The sequence below is a fragment of the Arachis ipaensis genome, chromosome B1, assembly GCF_059453495.1.
Source record: "Arachis ipaensis isolate K30076 ecotype BB chromosome B1, ASM5945349v1, whole genome shotgun sequence".
In the NCBI taxonomy this organism is placed as follows: domain Eukaryota; kingdom Viridiplantae; phylum Streptophyta; class Magnoliopsida; order Fabales; family Fabaceae; genus Arachis; species Arachis ipaensis.
The window spans coordinates 145,061,682-145,078,906 of record NC_142436.1 but is presented as its reverse complement, the minus strand read 5'-3'; the positions used below and the strand labels follow the sequence as shown (position 1 = coordinate 145,078,906).

The window sequence follows — 17,225 nt, the reverse complement described above, 5'->3', positions numbered from 1 at the left end:
GTTGTTAGCCGAGGATATCGGTAAGGTACACAGCCCCCAAGCTCGGCATGGGAAACATGTTGAGCTTTCTATATCCTCAGCCTTCTTGTTTGGATGGGTTTAGTTCCTGGGTAGCCCCCAAGCTCAATGTTTTTCTTTGGCTGGGCTTGCGTGGTATGGGCTTTTGGTGCTGGGCTTTCGCAAATGCTTGTTGTTCTGTGTGGTGGTTTTTTGTTATTTTGTTGTGTTTTTTTTTTTCGAAAGTGGGGTCGCATGAGTGGTGTAGTTAATAGGGAGTGGGGGGAGTTTTGTGGGATAGTGTGTCAGAGTAACTCACTGTCCCCTGTCCGTTTGGCTTCTTTGGAGTTTGGCTTTTGAGTGGCAGAATGAGCAAAAAAGGTAAGTTCTTTTGCTCCCTGTACTTTTCTGTTGTTTGTCTTCTTCTCTCTCTATGGGAAAGAAAGGGGTTGTGGTAAATGTTAATGACCCTTATAGTTGGGTTGATAGTGATGTTAAGTCGCGGGTGTCTATGTTTGATACTGTGAAAATGCTTTCGCAATTAAATAGTGCTAGGTGGGTCAGGGGTGGGGATAGCTTAAAAGTGAGGTTTTTGCCTTGTGGTAGAGATGATAAGGTCTGTGAGAAGAGGGATGATTGGTCTTACTTATATGTTTATACATGCATTTTGACTGAGCTTGGGGTTCGTTTCCCTTTCACTGATTTCGAGTGTGGTGTACTGTCACTGTTGAACTGCGCCCCTACGCAGCTGCATCCTAATTCATGGGCCTTCGTTCGTGCCTTTGAGTGCCTGATGGAGTATTTGGGGTGTTATCCTTCGTTGGGGGTATTCTTTTCGTTGTTCCAGGCAAAAGGGGGGTTGGGTTAATTTAAGTAGTCATCCGGGGCGGGCTATCTTCAGTTTGTACAAGTCCTCGTTTAAGGACTTTAAGGAAATGTTTGTTAAGGTTCAGGTTTGTGAGGATTGTTATCCGTTCTATCTTGATTTTCTGATAGAGGAGAGGTTTCCCGTGTTTTGGTCGGCTGAGCCTAGGCAAGTATTGGAGTGCGAGGAGAGGGTTAGGAATGAGGATTATATTATTGATTTTTTTATTTCGGCGATGTCTTCTGCTGAACTACTTTCGATTCCTGCGCTGTTGAGGCTTGAAGGGGATAGGGAGGCTTTAGATGAGTATTTAGGTATATTTTATGTTTTTGTGTTTTTCTGATTTCTTATCATTCGACGTTTTTTACCTTTGTTTTGTTATGACCTTAGGTGAGAAGGCATCGACTTTGACGACTGCTAACCTTAAGGCCTTCGTCAATAAGGCTAAGAAAAAGGAGAAAGAGGGTTCCGCAACTAGCGTGGTGAAGGAGAAAGTTGGGTCGGTTGAGCAGAAGATTCCCCTGAAGAGGAAAAGGGGTGGAGGTCCTACGAAGATTGTGGATTTGACCGACCAACAAGAGGACGAAGTTTTGTTTTCGGCTGATGAGATTAAATCGGCGTATGACAGTCAACTTGTTCTGCACGGCTATAAGGATGGTCCGAAGAATTCTATATGGTCGGCCTCGTATCCTTTTATGGCATTGGCTGATGAGGTTGCTCAAGTTGATGCTGATGTGAAGACTATTCACGAGGCTGGGAAGATAGGGGTTGCTCGCTATCTGCAGGTTAGTTGGTAGTTGTGTTTGTTTGCATTTTGTTTTGTATTTTAATGTGTTTTGTTTGTCTTTTCTTTTTGGTAGGTTATTGGTACTCGACTGCTGTCTATTGGGCGAACGTCCGAGCTTGATGCCATATTGGATGCTGACAATCTTGTTGCTATGAAGAAAATGAAAGAATCTTTGCAGGATAGAGATTTGAAGTTAGAGAAACTGAAGGCCGAGTTGAAGAGCTCTAGGGAGAAGGCGAAGGTATCTGATGCCGAGGTTAAGAAGGTGAAAGTAGATATGGAGGCGACTCTTGCCGAGAATGAGGGGTTGAAGGCAAGAGTTGTTGAGCTTCAGGAAGAGGTGTTAGTTGCGTTCACAATGGGTTTTGATCGTGCTATTGCCCAACTTGGTGTGGTTGCTCCCGAAGTTGATGTTAATTTGTTGGTTGTGACAAATATTGTAAGTGATGGTCGTTTGGTTGATGATGGGATCTCGGCCAGGAATCAGGACGAGAGTGTGTCGGTTGAGAAAGGTGGAGATTAGAGGACTTGTTTATATTCTGTGTGACTGTTGCTGTGTGGAACTTTATTTGCTTAATAGTTTGTACCCAATAAGAGGGGTGTAGATTGTTTATTTTGTATTTTGTTTGACTTGTATGGATAGTTTGCCCATAGAGGGTTTCATATTGGTATGCGCATATATATTGTAAGATATTTGTTTATTGTATTTTGATTGATATACATAGGTATGATATGGGGTGGGGGACCTCATTAAAACCTCTCCAAGAAAAACCCAGTGTGGGAAAAACCTTGTGAGTAGGAAAAAGAGTGTCTCTCCTTGCCCATATAATGTTTAAGATAATAAGACTTTAATGACGATACATTCCATATTCCAGGGACATTGGTTCCTTGTAGGGTTTGGAGTTTGTATGCTCCTTTGTCGAGTATTTTTATAACTCGGTAAGGCCCTTCCCATGTTGCGGCAAGTTTTCCGTGGGATTGTGGCTTTCTCGCTTCTTCTGTTCGTCGTAGGACTAGATCATGCTCGGCGAACGTTCTGGGCTTGACCAATCTGTTGTACTTTCATTGTGTTATTTGTTGCATAGCTTTGTGCCTTAGTTCAGCTTTAGTTTTGTCTTCCTCGATAGTGTCCAGCTCTATCTGTCTGGTGTTGGCATTGTCGGTTGCTTGTGCATTTGCCGTCCTTCTTGATGTGACGGCAATTTCGACCGGGATTACTGCGTCCGCTCCGTAGACAAGTCGGTAAGGTGTCTCTTGTGTTGTGGATTGCTTGGCTGTGTTGTAGCTCCATAGAATTTCCGGCATTAGATCGGCCCATTCTCCTTTTGCCTCGCCGAGCTTCTTTTTGAGTGCGGTTAGAATTACTTTGTTTGCAGCCTCGGCGAGTCCGTTTGTTTGTGGGTGTTCTACTTATGAAAAATCATGTTTAACCTGAAAACCCTGTAAGAAATCTGCCAGGTTTTGGTCGGTAAACTGCCGACCATTGTCAGTTATAATGGCTTGAGGTATGCCGAAACGACAGATAATATTTTTTCATATAAAAGATCGTATTGGCCCCTATTTTTTCCAATGGCATGGCTTCGATCCATTTTGAGAAGTAGTCGATTGCTACAATTAAATATTTTACCTGGCCGGGGGATTTGGGGAGCGGACCGAGTATATCGAGCCCCCATTTATCGAATGGCCAGCTTACCTCCGAGGTGTGCAGCAGCTTGGCCGGGTTGTGTATTAGTGGTGCGTGCTTTTGGCAGCTATCACATCTTCGTACTTTGTTGATACAATCCTTTCTCATCGTCGGCCAATAGTATCCGGCTCGTGCTATCTTTGATGCTAAGCTCATTCCTCCAGTATGGTTACCACATACCCCTTCATGAGTTTCGTTAATGGTGACTTTTGCTTTTTCCGTGCTTAGGCATCGTAATAGTGGTTGTGAGAAATCCCTTTTGTATAGGTCGGTTCCGATTAGCGTGAAAGATGCTGCCCTTCTTTTAAATGTTCTGGGGTCCTTAATTGTTGCTGGCATGCTTCCCGTTTGTATATAGCTTTTATATGGTGTCCTCCAGTCCTGATCCTGCGAGATAGATAATACTTTTTTGCTGCTGAAACTTGGTTCAGCGAGGGTTCGTTGAGATATAATAGATTCGTGCATGTTTTTCCTTGTTGTTGCTAATTTTGATAATGCACATGCTCGGGTGTTTTGTTCCCGAGCTATATGTGTAATTTTTATTGAATGGAATTATGGCATGAGGTCTGTTACCATTGTATGATATTTTTCTAATAGGTTATCTTTTACCTGAAAATGTCCTGTTACTTGTTGGACGACGAGCTGTGAGTCACAATAGACTTGGAGATGAGTTATGTTCAGCGATTGTGCTAGTTGTAGTCCTGCGAGCAATGCCTCATATTCGGCTTGATTATTGCTTGTTTGGAATGTGAATCTGATTAACTGCTCGGTTTGGAGCTCGTGTTTGTTGGTTAGGTATACTCCTGCTCCTGATCCTTCTGCATTTGAGGCGCTGTCTACATACAATTCCAGATATAGTCTTGGTTTGTTTGGTCCGTCAATTCTGCTAGAAAGTCGGCTAAGAACTGAGCTTTGACAGCTGGCCTCGGTTCATAGATGATGTCGAATTCTGAGAGTTCTATGGACCATTTGGTGAGTCTACCTGAGACCTCGGGTCTTGTGAGGATTTGTCACAGTGGTTGGTTTATTTTGACAATTATTTGGTTGCTTTGGAAATAATGCTTTAACCTTCTCGCTGTTAGTATCAGTGCGTAGGCTAGCTTTTCTGTTGGTGGACATCTTAGTTCCGCATTTTGCAGTGACTTACTGACAAAGTACATTGGCTCTTGGTTGCCCTTGGCTTCTGTCACGAGTACCAAGCTAACAGCGTTTGAATTAACTGCTAGATATAAGAGTAGGGGTTTACCTGGGCTTGGTTTCTGCAGGATTGGGGGAGAGGATAACATTGTCTTTAGTTTTTGAAAAGCTGTTTCGCAATCTGTGTTCCAGTTAAATTGTGTTTGCTTCTTAAGTGCATGGAAGAAGTGTTGGGAATGTGTAGATATTGCTGGTATGAAGCGGGATAGTGCGGCTAGTCTCCCGTTTAGTTGTTGAATTTCCTTTATTGATCGAGGACTCCTCATGTTGATTATCGCATCACATTTCTCGAGATTTGCTTCAATTCCTCTTGCTGTTAGCATAAAGCCGAGGTCAGTGTTGACTCCAAAAGCACATTTTTCCGTATTGAGTCTCATGCTGTGCTTTCTTACCTGATTGAATACCTCTTCTAGGTCAGTGTCATGAATGTGGTCTTGTTGAGACTTGACGACCATGTCATCGACATATACTTCCAAGTTTCTTCCTATTTGTTTGCTGAAAACCTTATCCATCAGTCATTGATAAGTAGCACCTGCATTCTTAAGTCCAAAGGGCATAACTTTATAACAATAGTTTCCTAGTTCAGTTATGAAAGCTGTTTTGTCCTTATCTTTTGGGTGCATTAGAATCTGGTTGTATCCTGAGTATGCATCTAGGAAACTCAAAATATTATATCCTGATGCATTATCTACCAGTTTGTCTATGCATGGGAGTGGATAGGCGTCCTTAGGACATGCTTTGTTTAAGTTAGTGAAATCTACACACATTCGCCACTTACCTGATGCTTTTCTTACCATTACGACATTCGAGAGCCATGTTGTAAACCGCAGCTCTTCTATGAAACCTGCTCATAAGAGTTTCTGGGTTTCTTCCAGGCATGCTGCTCGTTTCTCATCACCCATGTTTCGCTTCTTTTGTGCTATTGGCCGAGCTTTTGGATCAATTTGTAGCTTGTGGCGTATAAGGCCGGGGTCAATTCCGGGCATGTCCACGGGCGACCAGGCAAATAGGTCGGCATTAGCCCGAAGTATGTTGATGATTCGTTGTTTGGTTCCTGAAAGAAGAGAACAACTTATATAAGTAAAGTGGTTGTCATTGTTATCCAATTGTACCTTTTCGAGGTCGTCTGTTGGTGCGGGCCTGTCTTGAAGATCTTCTCTAGGATCGAGGTCAGCGACGCCGACGATGTTGGCGACGTCATATGTTTCCTTGCTGGTATTGCCGTTTTGATTGTTTTCCGATTTCATCCTCAGACTGTTGTTGTAGCATTTCCAAGCTTCAATGTGGTCGGAGTGTACATAGCTATTTGGTCCCCCTGTGCCTGAAATTTAACACAAAGATGGATGGTTGAAACAATAGCTCCGAAAGAATTTAAAAAAGGCCTGCCTAATATAATATTGTACGGACTGCTGCAGTTAACAACTAAGAATTGTATGTCCTTGGTTTTACTCAGGGGATGGTCTCCAATTGTTATCTGTAACCATACGCTGCCGAGTATGGATACACGTTCTCCCAAGAATCCGACTAGCTCTCCGAAGGATGGTAGCAAGGCTTGCTCACTGAGCTTCATTTTTTGAAGGTGGAATAGAACAACACGTCCGCGCTGCTGCCGGGATCGAGTAGGACTTTCTTTACGAGAAGATCTCCCGCTTGGACTGAGATTACTACTGGGTCGTCCAGGTTGTCTGACCTTGCTTGATAGTCAGATTGTTTGAAAGATATGTTCGGCGTCCGAGGTTTGTGGGCTATTAACTCACTTGTTTGTTGCATTGTTAACATCTCTCAGAACCGACGTTTGCGTGCCGAGCTGGTCTGGCCGCTGCTTGCGAATCCCCCTGATATGCAATTTATAACTCCTCTTGGTGGCGGAGGTTGTGTTCTGGGTTTGTCTGGTGTGTTCGGCCTCCGCTCTGGGCGTCTGTCATGGTGGTCCTCTGAAACTGGTCTGGTTTTGCTTATATATTTGTCCAGTTGTCCCTATCTCGCTAATCTTTCGAGGAGGTCTTTGGTAATGACGCATTCATCAGTGGTATGCCCGAACTTCTGGTGAAAGGCGCAGTGTTTTGATTTGTCGACGAACTTCTGGTCTTGATATGAGCCGGCTCTGCTTGGCGATTTGATGAGCTTATTGTGTAGTATTTCCTTTAGGATGTCCTCCCTTCTCGTGTTAAATCTTGTATATGAGTCAAATTTCGGGGTTAATTTGAAAGGCCTCTTGGGTTCCTTTGTTTGAAATTTGTCGTCTTCTCTTCGTGATGGTTGTTTCTCGTTTCTCTGAGTTTCACGCAGCTCCTCAATTTCGATTTGTCCTGTTGCTTTGTCTCAGAACTCTTCCAATATTTTTGGTTTTGCGATGGCTATGGCCTCTTGGAATTTCCCCGGTCGGAGGCCGCTCTTCAGGGTGTGGAGCTGTACTTCGGGGTTGAGGTCAGGGATTTCCATGGCGGCCGTAGTGAAGCGCATCATATAGTCTTTCAGGCTTTCATGTTGTCCTTGTCTTATTGTGCTGAGGCAGTCCGAGTCCCTTACATAGATCTTTGAGGCTGCAAACGGGTTAATGAACAGCTTAGAGAAGTCGTCAAAACTGGTTATCGATCCTGCAGGTAAGTTAGAGAACCATAATAACGCGGCACCATCTAAAAAAGTTGGAAAAGACCGGCACAGAATAGGATCGGAATCACTGTTCAGGAACATCATAGATTCAAATTTTGTTACGTGGACTTTAGGATCTCCGATCCCTTTATATGGTGCCAGAGTCATAGGGAGTGTGAAGTTTTGAGGCATTTTAAAGCTCATAATTTCTTCAGAAAAAGGGTTAGCACGTCGTCTCCCTGTTTTCAGGGGGGGGTTCCCCCGTTTTTTCATTGGATTCTGACTGGTGCTCCTCGCGCTGTTCGGTGTTCGTTTCTTTGTTGACATTCTTCTTTTCGCCTCCATTTTGTAATGTAGCTAATAGCTCGGCCATGCGTTGATTTTCTGCTAGCAAAGCGGCGTTGGCCGCCATCAGATCAGTATTGGACCGAGAATGTGGCTGGGTATCCGACTGATCTGTCATGCTTCGGTTTCTGAAAAGAAAAACAAAGCACGGACTGTGTGAGAGAATGCTATTACTGGAAATAGAAAAGGAGGGGGTTAATTAAATCCGGCCCCACGGTAGGCGCCAAATGTTCCTGGCGAGATGAAGCTTCCGAAGTATGATCGGCTACCAGCTCCGTCAGAGGCTCGGAAGTACTTCTCCTTGGAACTTGAAGACCTCGGCGCGAGACTTACAAAAAGGACTCCGATGCCCAAGTTAGTGCTTGGTGATATAAATTTCAATAAAGGAAAATAAGAGTGAGCTATTGACATTGTTTTCTCAGTAGCTTGTTATCTCTCTTTTTCACTTTCCCCAGACGAGGTTATGTCGTCTGTTTAAATAGACTGTATCGTAGTGAACGTTAGAGTAGTGTTCCGGTTTTTAGGGTTTGTTATCGAAGATCAGTATATTTGGTTAAGTACGAGATTCTTGACGCGTGTGACGAGTTTGACTTGTTCTCGGTTGTGAGGTTGTTAGCCGAGGATATCGGTAAGATACAATTTGTTTGCCCAAAATCAAATTAAGCTCAACGGTATGGATTACCTAAGATTGAGAGCTCTTCAATTCATTTCACATTAAGAAAACACTAATACATAATCGGTTAAAGTATCACAAAGTATTTGCGAGAGAAAATTGATACTAAAAGAACACATTTCTCATAAAATCATCATATCAAATGAACAGCATTGCCTCCAGGGCACCAGCTAGAGGGTTGGTTAGTTGTTTCGTAATTTAAACATGTGCAAGCATAGTTAACTGCCAAAAAAGGGATTAGATATATAGGAGAAAATGAAAAGAAGAAAAGGGTATGTTGGAAAGGTACTGCTCACGTTGTGTTAGGTGTGGCGCATGTAAACTCGATGAGGCCAACAAACATATCTAAATAAAATGCATCTTATTAGCTGAATTGATGCATTTACAGGTAGAACCTTTTAATACAATAATGCCTCTGCCCCCTAAAGCCACAACTGCTTCCGATACTTACGCTCTTGGCATCACTATTCACTACTATACTCAACTTCATTATATTTCCGACTTTGGGACTCATCAATTTAATACCCAAAGACGGGAGTGAAGTACTCACTGCATGCATGTTCCTATTTTGTTTGTATGTATATATTGCCGAGAGAAAAGTTAAGTAGTCAACATTTTTATTTTATTTTATTAATCTTGCACATGAGTTAACAACTTAACATTAACTATTTTTTTTTACTAGAATATTAGTTCTTTAGTATTTTCCTATGTAATAATAATAAGGGAGCCACTCCAATAAAGACATAAAAAACGTCTTTTTAAAAAAAATATTTTTTAATAATTAAAATTATATATTTTTTAATAATTAAAATTTAATACATATAATCGATTAAATCGTGTTATTTTTGTCAAAATTAGACCAGACAAATTAATTTGACCAAAAAATGGTGAATCAAATTTTGATTCGGTCTAAATTAATATTATTTTTTATAAAAAATGACTACAATATTCCTATCATAGAAAATGACTAAAATACTATATATATATATATATATATATATATATATATATATATATATATATAAAACTCTAAATCCTAACTCTACGACGACAGAGAAGAAAAGAGTTAGAGTTCTCATAATTAATATATATAATAAGATTATTTTAGTCATTTTCTATAATAGGGGTATTGTAGTCATTTTTTATAAAAAAATAATATTAATTTCGACCGATTCAAAATTGGATTCACCATTTTTCGGTCAAATTAATTTGTCTGGCTTAATTTTGACAAAAATAACACGATTTAATCGATTATATATGTTAAATTTTAATTATTAAAAAAATCTTTAAAAAAAGACGTTTTAGACGTCTTTATCGGAGTGACTCCCTAATAATAATAATAATAATAATAATAATAATAATAATAATAATAATAATAATAACGCGTCGCTCTCTCAATTAAACTATCCAAAAAGTATGGGTTAAAAAATAATTTTATAATAAAAAATTGATTAATATTATTAATTAAAAGTTAATGTTTATATTTACTCTTAAGTAATTAATACGGAGCAATAATTGGTTTTGGTGTTTTGGACGTGTACTAAGTATTGCCGCAGAAACGTTTTGTGGTTGAAAGTAAGTGATCTGATTCACAATGATGTTCCCATAGGCCATAGTTCGTTCTTTTGCACTTGTTGATTGTCCGCAACAATTATCAAAATCACTATAGAACAATAGTATACATTATACAACTCCCTTTGTTAAATAAATCACATATTAGTAACTTTCAAAGTACCTTAATTATTGTTTGCATTGTAGAGGAAACCAAAACCTTCACCCTTTATTTCAATAAGTTCGTATGACCTATCTATTCAATCAATAGAATATGTTGACCCATATATTTATTAATTAGTATAGACTACTTTTCCTAGTTACTGTTTAAATAAGTGTATTGATCAAAGTTTTCAATGATAAAATTATGGATCCCGCTAGGAAGATAATGGACTATTTATACAATGTGTACAATAGACTATTGAGTTACAAAATGAACATTCTCCATACTATTTAGAATAACCATCCGAGTACTAGCGATAATAAACATCTTCTCAAAAGTTTAAACTGATTTTGGAATTCACCAAGGATCAAACTCTTGACCTTTCGGAGCTAGCACTCTAGTACCATGTCATGATACCACTCATCCCAAAAATTTCAACTAATGAAAAAAGGTAACACTAATGATTATATCTCTAATACTCCCTAAACCTCTATTGTACACATTGTATAAATATTCCATTGGCTCCTCATACTTTTCCTAAAACTATTAACGGATGAAGAATTGGATTATGGAGTAAGGATGGTAGGGAGTTAAGAACTTATATTAAGATGGTAGGATCGGATAAGGTAGCATGATGATGTTATTTCTTTTCAAAAAGAAAATATATATGGAAGTGGGATGAGAACAGAAAGGTGGTGGGGACTGACTCAGATAGAGCTTGGATGGGGACACTATGAGATGTGAATGAGAGTAGGATTTGGGAAACATAACATTAGAATCAAAGAAAGGAGAATGGAAGATACTCCAAACTTTTCAACTTAACTTTTTGTAATAATTTGGCTTAAACTTGTGTTGACTATAAGAATTCGCGTGGACATGCGTTAAATTCTTTATTTATATTGTTTGAAAGGTAAATTTGGAGAGATCGCAGATAAAATTGTGCGTGATATATGCATGTTATATATTCTAGAGGAAAGTAATAATTAGATTTTTGAAAGTATTGATCTTGGACTAATTATTTTTTGAAAAAAGAAATAATTAAGTCCTCTAAAATAGTAAATTATGGATATGTATGTCTTTTTATCAATGAATAGTGTAAAACGAAACCAAATTATTTATGTATTTTATTATTTATAGTGGTGAATGTCTTGTTATTGTCAGATGAGCAGAAAAATGATGTAATTTTAGATAGTGAAGCATTTATTATCTTTTGAGTTTTTATATACCTTTTATCAGTTGTTCTCTATTTATCACAAATTCTACTAAAACAACTAATGTTTCATTCCAAAAATTGTTATCTACATGACTATATTTCATAAATAGACATATCAGAGTAATTAACAGTACATATAAACATTATCGTTAAGTTTTAGTTGATAAATTGATAAAAAGATATCATGTGTCCATTATTTACTATCTTTCAGAACTACATTGATACTTTTTTTTCTTTATGAACTAATTAGCTTGAAGTCAAAATTTTTAAAGACCTGATTATCACTTACTCTATATTCTAAATTATGTCTTATGAGTTGATATATTCAAAAAGAATGTTGCCACAACTTTATACTCAATTTAGGAGTTAAACCGAAACATAATAATTATTAAAAAGGACATATCATGTTTATTTGATATTATTTTTAATTAATATTTTAAAATTTAAATAAAACAAATCAATCTTTGAAATAATTATATAACTCTTATTTAATTATTAAATAACTTATTTATTTTTTCACATTAATTTCATATTTTTCAAATTATTATTTTTTAACTCAATGTGTTTAAGTATAAAAAATATGAGATTAATTAATTTGAAATATATTTAAAATTTTTAACCCAAAATAATAGATACAAGTCTTAATCTTTTATATATAAAAAATAATAATTCTATAATGATTTTTAGAAAATATTTATTATTATTTTTTTAAGTGAGCAAGAATATTTTTTTAGGAATTAAAATGAATACTTAAAATTTCAACGATAGTAAACAAGAGGAAAAAAATTGGTACTTTGTTTAAAGAGGTAAATATCAAGAGAAGTGTTAGGGAGTTAGTATGTTTTGTGATTTGTGATTTATAGTCATTAATTAGTCATTATTAGTATTTTTAATGGTGTGAGATTATATCTAATGATGTGGAATTACTTACTTTTCTTTTGCTAATTAAGTGCTGGTCAAATTTTAATAAAAGTGCTGGCTTTCTAGACTTTTTCAAATATCAATTTAGTTTTTGAAAGATAAAATCTTAACAAAATGGTACTTGACTTTTGTTATTAATAAAATAATTTTTAAAAGATTTTAAAAGTTGACAAACGTATCCCTAAACTCGCCAAAACACATTTTCGACGAAAAGGATGTTGTGTGCCCACCAATTAAATTTTAATTTGATGATATTATATGTTTCTTTAACTAATTACTGAATTATCTTTTATAATTAATTAAATAATTACAAGCTGAAAAAAAATCCAATTCTTTTACCCTAAGCTAACTTTCTCCATGTCAACCTCTACAAAAGGGTTTGCCTTGCTCCTTCCATGGTTCCTCCTTACTTCTTTATTGTTGTTTCAAGCAGCACCACTACCACCACCGATGTGAAAATTAGAGTTATATCTTTTTCAATATATGATCCTTTCAATGACTGTGTTTTTATTATACAATCTGATAAACTAAATAACAAAACACAAAAGTTTAAAAAGAAAAACTAAAAATAAAAATTGAAGAACAATAAAAAAATTAGTTCAACAACAACTCCAGGAATACAAATTCTGTTCATCAGCATTCAACAAGCTCATAAATAAAAATTTAACACAAGTTAGTTTTAATTTTGTTCACATTCAAAAGATGAAATGCGAAGAGGCTGACTTACCAGAAAGAAGAACGACCAACAACGAAGATACTGACGACGACAATGAAGAACGATCTTGTTGGAGGTGGCGACAGAGACCGGACTGCAATGAATACGGTTCTACCTTTGATGACACTACAAGAAATGTGTTGATTACCGTCGGAGTTATCGTTGGATTTAGCATCGCACATTAGCATTGGCTTTATTGACGATTTTGGTGTGGAATTTGTCAGGTCAAATCATTACCGGCGAATTTTTGTTTCCGACGGTAAATTCGTCGATAATAACTGGAGGAAAAAGGGGAAAAAATAGGTACAAAATGTAGCGTGGAATTTACCGACAGATTTTTCCGCTGGTAAACCCATTTAGTGAAACACTGCGTTTTGGTGGCCACAATGCGTTACCATCGGATTTATCCGCCGGTAAATCCGATGGCAACGAGTCCAAAAATTCAAAGTGCGAAACCACTCCCCCCTTCAGTTCAAAATCTCCTATCTCTCTCTCTCTCTCTCTATGTAACCTCTCTTCTCCCACTCTCTCTAACCCTTTCCTCTCCCTACCGTTCTGTCAGCCCTGCTGCCGTCGACCCTCCTGTCACCGCCTCCTCTCTCCCTCACCGAAACCAGCTCGTTCATCCTCTCCCCTCTGTCAGCTCGTTCATTCTCTCTCTCTCTCTCTCTCTCTCTCTCTCTCTCTCTCTCTCTCTCTCTCTCTCTCTCTCTCTCCCCTGTGTTCTTCTTCTCCTGAGTTCTTTTCTTGTTCGCTCCTCAGGTTATATGGTCACTTTTTTTCTTTGTTTAAGTTAATTTAGGATTTAGGATTTGATTATTATACGCTAATTTAAGATTTAGGGTTAAGTTAACTTAGAATTTAAGATTTAGTTATATATTGTTTTAGGATTTAGGATTTGGTTATCATATGCTAATTTAGGATTTAGGATTAAGTTAAATTTGATATCAATAATTAAGATGTTCTTTCAAGTAAATTTACATGAGCATAAATTGCTTCAAATTTATCACTATGGTTCCAAATAGAAATAGATATATGTATATGCTAAGTAAAAGTGCGTGCTATATGTAAAACATTATATATATATATAATATGAATTCAAATATGAAAATAAAGTGAACTTGGAACAAAAAGATAGATGGTGATGGAGGTATGAAGTTTTTTCACATAGCTTTCAAACAAAAAATTAAATATAAAAAGTATGCACTTTCCTAAAGTTGTTTAGCTTGTAGTGACCTTTGAATTTTTCAAAGGGCAAGCTAAGTGTGATAGTACATACACAAGAGAAAAATGTATAAAAATTATTTGCTGAAATAACTTCTATAAATTAATGAGAATGTAAAAGATTAGTTCTAATTTAGATTCAATATGTTAATCTATATTTTTGAGCATAACTCAAATAAAAATGTTGCATTTTCAATGTATAAATAAGTTAATATATTTTGCTGAAAATATTGTGAATTTAATTGAGTTTTGACTGATGTTGTAGATTGAGATTGGTTGGATTTGTTGAAACTGTAAAGGTTGATATATGTCCAATTTTAAGGAAAGTTATGTCAATTTTTTTTTAAAATAATATAAATGTTGAAAGATTTGTGTGGTATATATGCTTACTAGTGTTAATAATATATTCTTTTTGCAAACATGACGACAAGTAGTAGAGGTAGAACGAGTGGGTCTTGCAGTCATGGTAGAGGGAGGGTTTTCACCGGATCCCCAAAGGCTGGGTGAGAGACAGAGAGCGCTGGAGTTAGAGTGCCATTTTGGAAAATGAGAAAGTGAGAGTGAGAGCTGGGGAGGGGCGGGGTGGGTTCAGATAGCCTAGAGAGTTTTTTGTCATTTTCAAATGGTTAAATTACACGGTTGGTCCCCTTACTTTCACTAAAATTACAAATTGATCGCTATTGTCAAACATGTGCAACTCACATGTTTAAAATAGAGAATATGCTAAGAATATTCTGCTAAATCAAACACTTTTTGAACGACGGGGACTAAAATGCAAATCTTAATTCTTTTTAGGGACCCAATTATAAACTTTTAAAGTGTAGGGACCAATTTGTAATTTCACTAAAAGTATAGGAACCAACTATGTAATTTAACCTTTGCTATTCTTAAATTTTTCATTGATAGGTTTGCACCAAACAACAAAGTATGTACATAGGAGATCTTCAACGTGATTAAGTCCATGTACGACACTACTTGACCAAGCTACACGAAGATCCCTGCTAAGACCAGAGAGCAATGGTTTCAGAAGTGGACGGTAAGAACTCAATGTTGTTGAATTAACTGTACTTCAACTGTTTTTTTTTTTGACTAACTAATGTTGTTGAATTACTTTGTGTAGGAAAAATTTATCTGGAATAAGGAACATGATATCTTGATCAAGAAGATTTACGACCACCAGATAGCTAAGCGACTTTAGTAGATGATGCAAGACGTTCATTAGGGGCGCGACAACCTCACTATTTGTCTCCATCCAGATCTTAAGAAGGAGTTGAGCGTCCATTTTAGTACTGATGAGGGGTTCAAGTATCCCCTTCTGACAAACAGAGCTAACAGGGCTTCGCCGATGTCGTTAAAGTATACTGGTGGATTGGCGACTTTCATGAAGACAAAGAGCAAGCTTGTATCTAGTTTATTTACTAATTTTTGTTAATTATTATTTGAATTAATTGTTACTGGATTTATTTTATTATTTGGTTCAATATGTGTAGTCTAAGTTGCTGGATCGTGAGGCGACATTGACAGAGACCTTCAAGTATACCCGTACATTGAAGGCCAACAAAGAGAGATTTGCTGATGAGTGGTCTGCGACTCATTACGTGAGTTTCAATTAATTCTAACTTTGAAATTTATTCAGTTTAAAGTCGATTAACTGGCATCATAACCACAACGTGTGTTACACAGGAGGACTACATGCAGAGATTGGAGGCCGTGACCCAGCAATCTCAGCCGCCTAGTAAGGATGACCCCGCCAACTCCGATGCCTCAGTGGTAGATCCTGATAGAGTTTGGCACGAGACCACCTATAAGCCCTACAAGAATCATATCTTCAGATTGGGGTTATTTTTTGCCAGCGGCCACTACACCTCCACATTGATGACTTCATCTGCCTCTGCCACCAGCCTTGCTGATCTCAAGGAAATTGTCGACTTGAGGGAGCAGGTGCAGAAGCTCATACAAGAGCTTCACCAACAAGCTTAGTAATCTGAGCAGAGGTACAACGACCTTCTTGCACATGTGGGAGGAGTCATTACCATCAGCGTAGACCTGACGGAGAAGCTGGAGCGGGTAGAGCATTTGCGAGAGTAGATGGAGGTGAACAACGAGTCGATGCACGCTGGAGGCAGCAGCGCTACTGGTACCAGCGGCAATGCTACTGGTGGAAAACTGACATCAGCACTACCTACTCCTCTGCCTCAGCATGGCGAAGACGACGACGGCGATGATTACCAAGATCCGTACGGCTTAGGGCTTTAATTTATTTCATATATATTTAATTGTATTCTATTTAGTTTGACTTTTTATTATATTCAAACCATTGATATTTAATAAAATTATTAGTTAATTTCTAATAATTTTGAATTTCTGTCCTAATTTTGTAAACAAAAATTTTAATTTTATTATTAATTGTGGGCTAATTGTGAAAAAACACAACTACCGTAGGATTTATCGGTGAAAAAATCCGACGGTAATTGGACGCTACAAAACATAATATGGCGCCAAAGTTACCGTCGAACTAATCTGACGATAATCATCAACTTATTTTCGTCATATTAATTGAAAAACTTGACAAAAAATTCGTCAGTAATTAGCGTCGGATGGAATAATCCATCGGTAAAAATTTCTCGGTGTCGTTTATACCGAAAAATTCAATCTGACGATAAACTAATTACTGACGGATTATCTGCTGAATCCGCCAGTAATTCCAACGGTATTCGGTGCATTTCTTGAAATGTGATCTTTCTCGACGACAATGAAGACAATTCTCCTCTGATGCGATAAAAAAGGCAATGCTTCTACCTAGGACGTGACAATTCTGCCTTTGACGGTTCTCCTCAGGCGCATAAAGACGACATTCTCCTTGGAGGGGTCAGACGCGCGAAGATGACTTTCTCCTCAAGATGGATTAGGCGTGCGATGACGACGTTCTCCTCAGGTTGGGTTTCAGGCATGCGACAAGAATTCTGCGGTGACCTTGAGAGTAAGAAGGAGAAATAGTGTTGGGGGGGGGGGGAGTTTGGCAGTAAAAAGGGAGGAAGATGGCGAACAACATTGAGAGAAGGAGTGGAGGCACAATTTCCAACTTAGTAAAACCTAGGACAAAAGATTAGGAATTTTTTATTTTTTAACTAATTATAAAGGATAATTTAGTAATTATCTAAAGAAATAAGTTATATCATCAAAATACGGTAGCCATTTTAGCATCTTATGTTGAAAATGTGCTCCAGCAAATTTAGAAATACGCTTGTTAATTTTTAAAATTTTTTAAAAACTATTTCATCGATAACAAAAATTAGAT

General features: G+C 37.6%; 1 protein-coding gene across 1 annotated transcript; it reads left to right on the top strand.

Annotated features, from left to right (window-relative positions):
* The first annotated feature begins 1,557 nt into the window (after positions 1-1,557).
* LOC148578751 (uncharacterized) lies at positions 1,558-2,172 on the top strand. Its single transcript, XM_088501630.1, has 2 exons — positions 1,558-1,647; positions 1,723-2,172. Exons 1-2 carry the CDS (start codon positions 1,558-1,560, stop codon positions 2,170-2,172), a joined length of 540 nt encoding a protein of 179 aa, XP_088357756.1.
* The last annotated feature ends 15,053 nt before the right edge of the window (positions 2,173-17,225 follow it).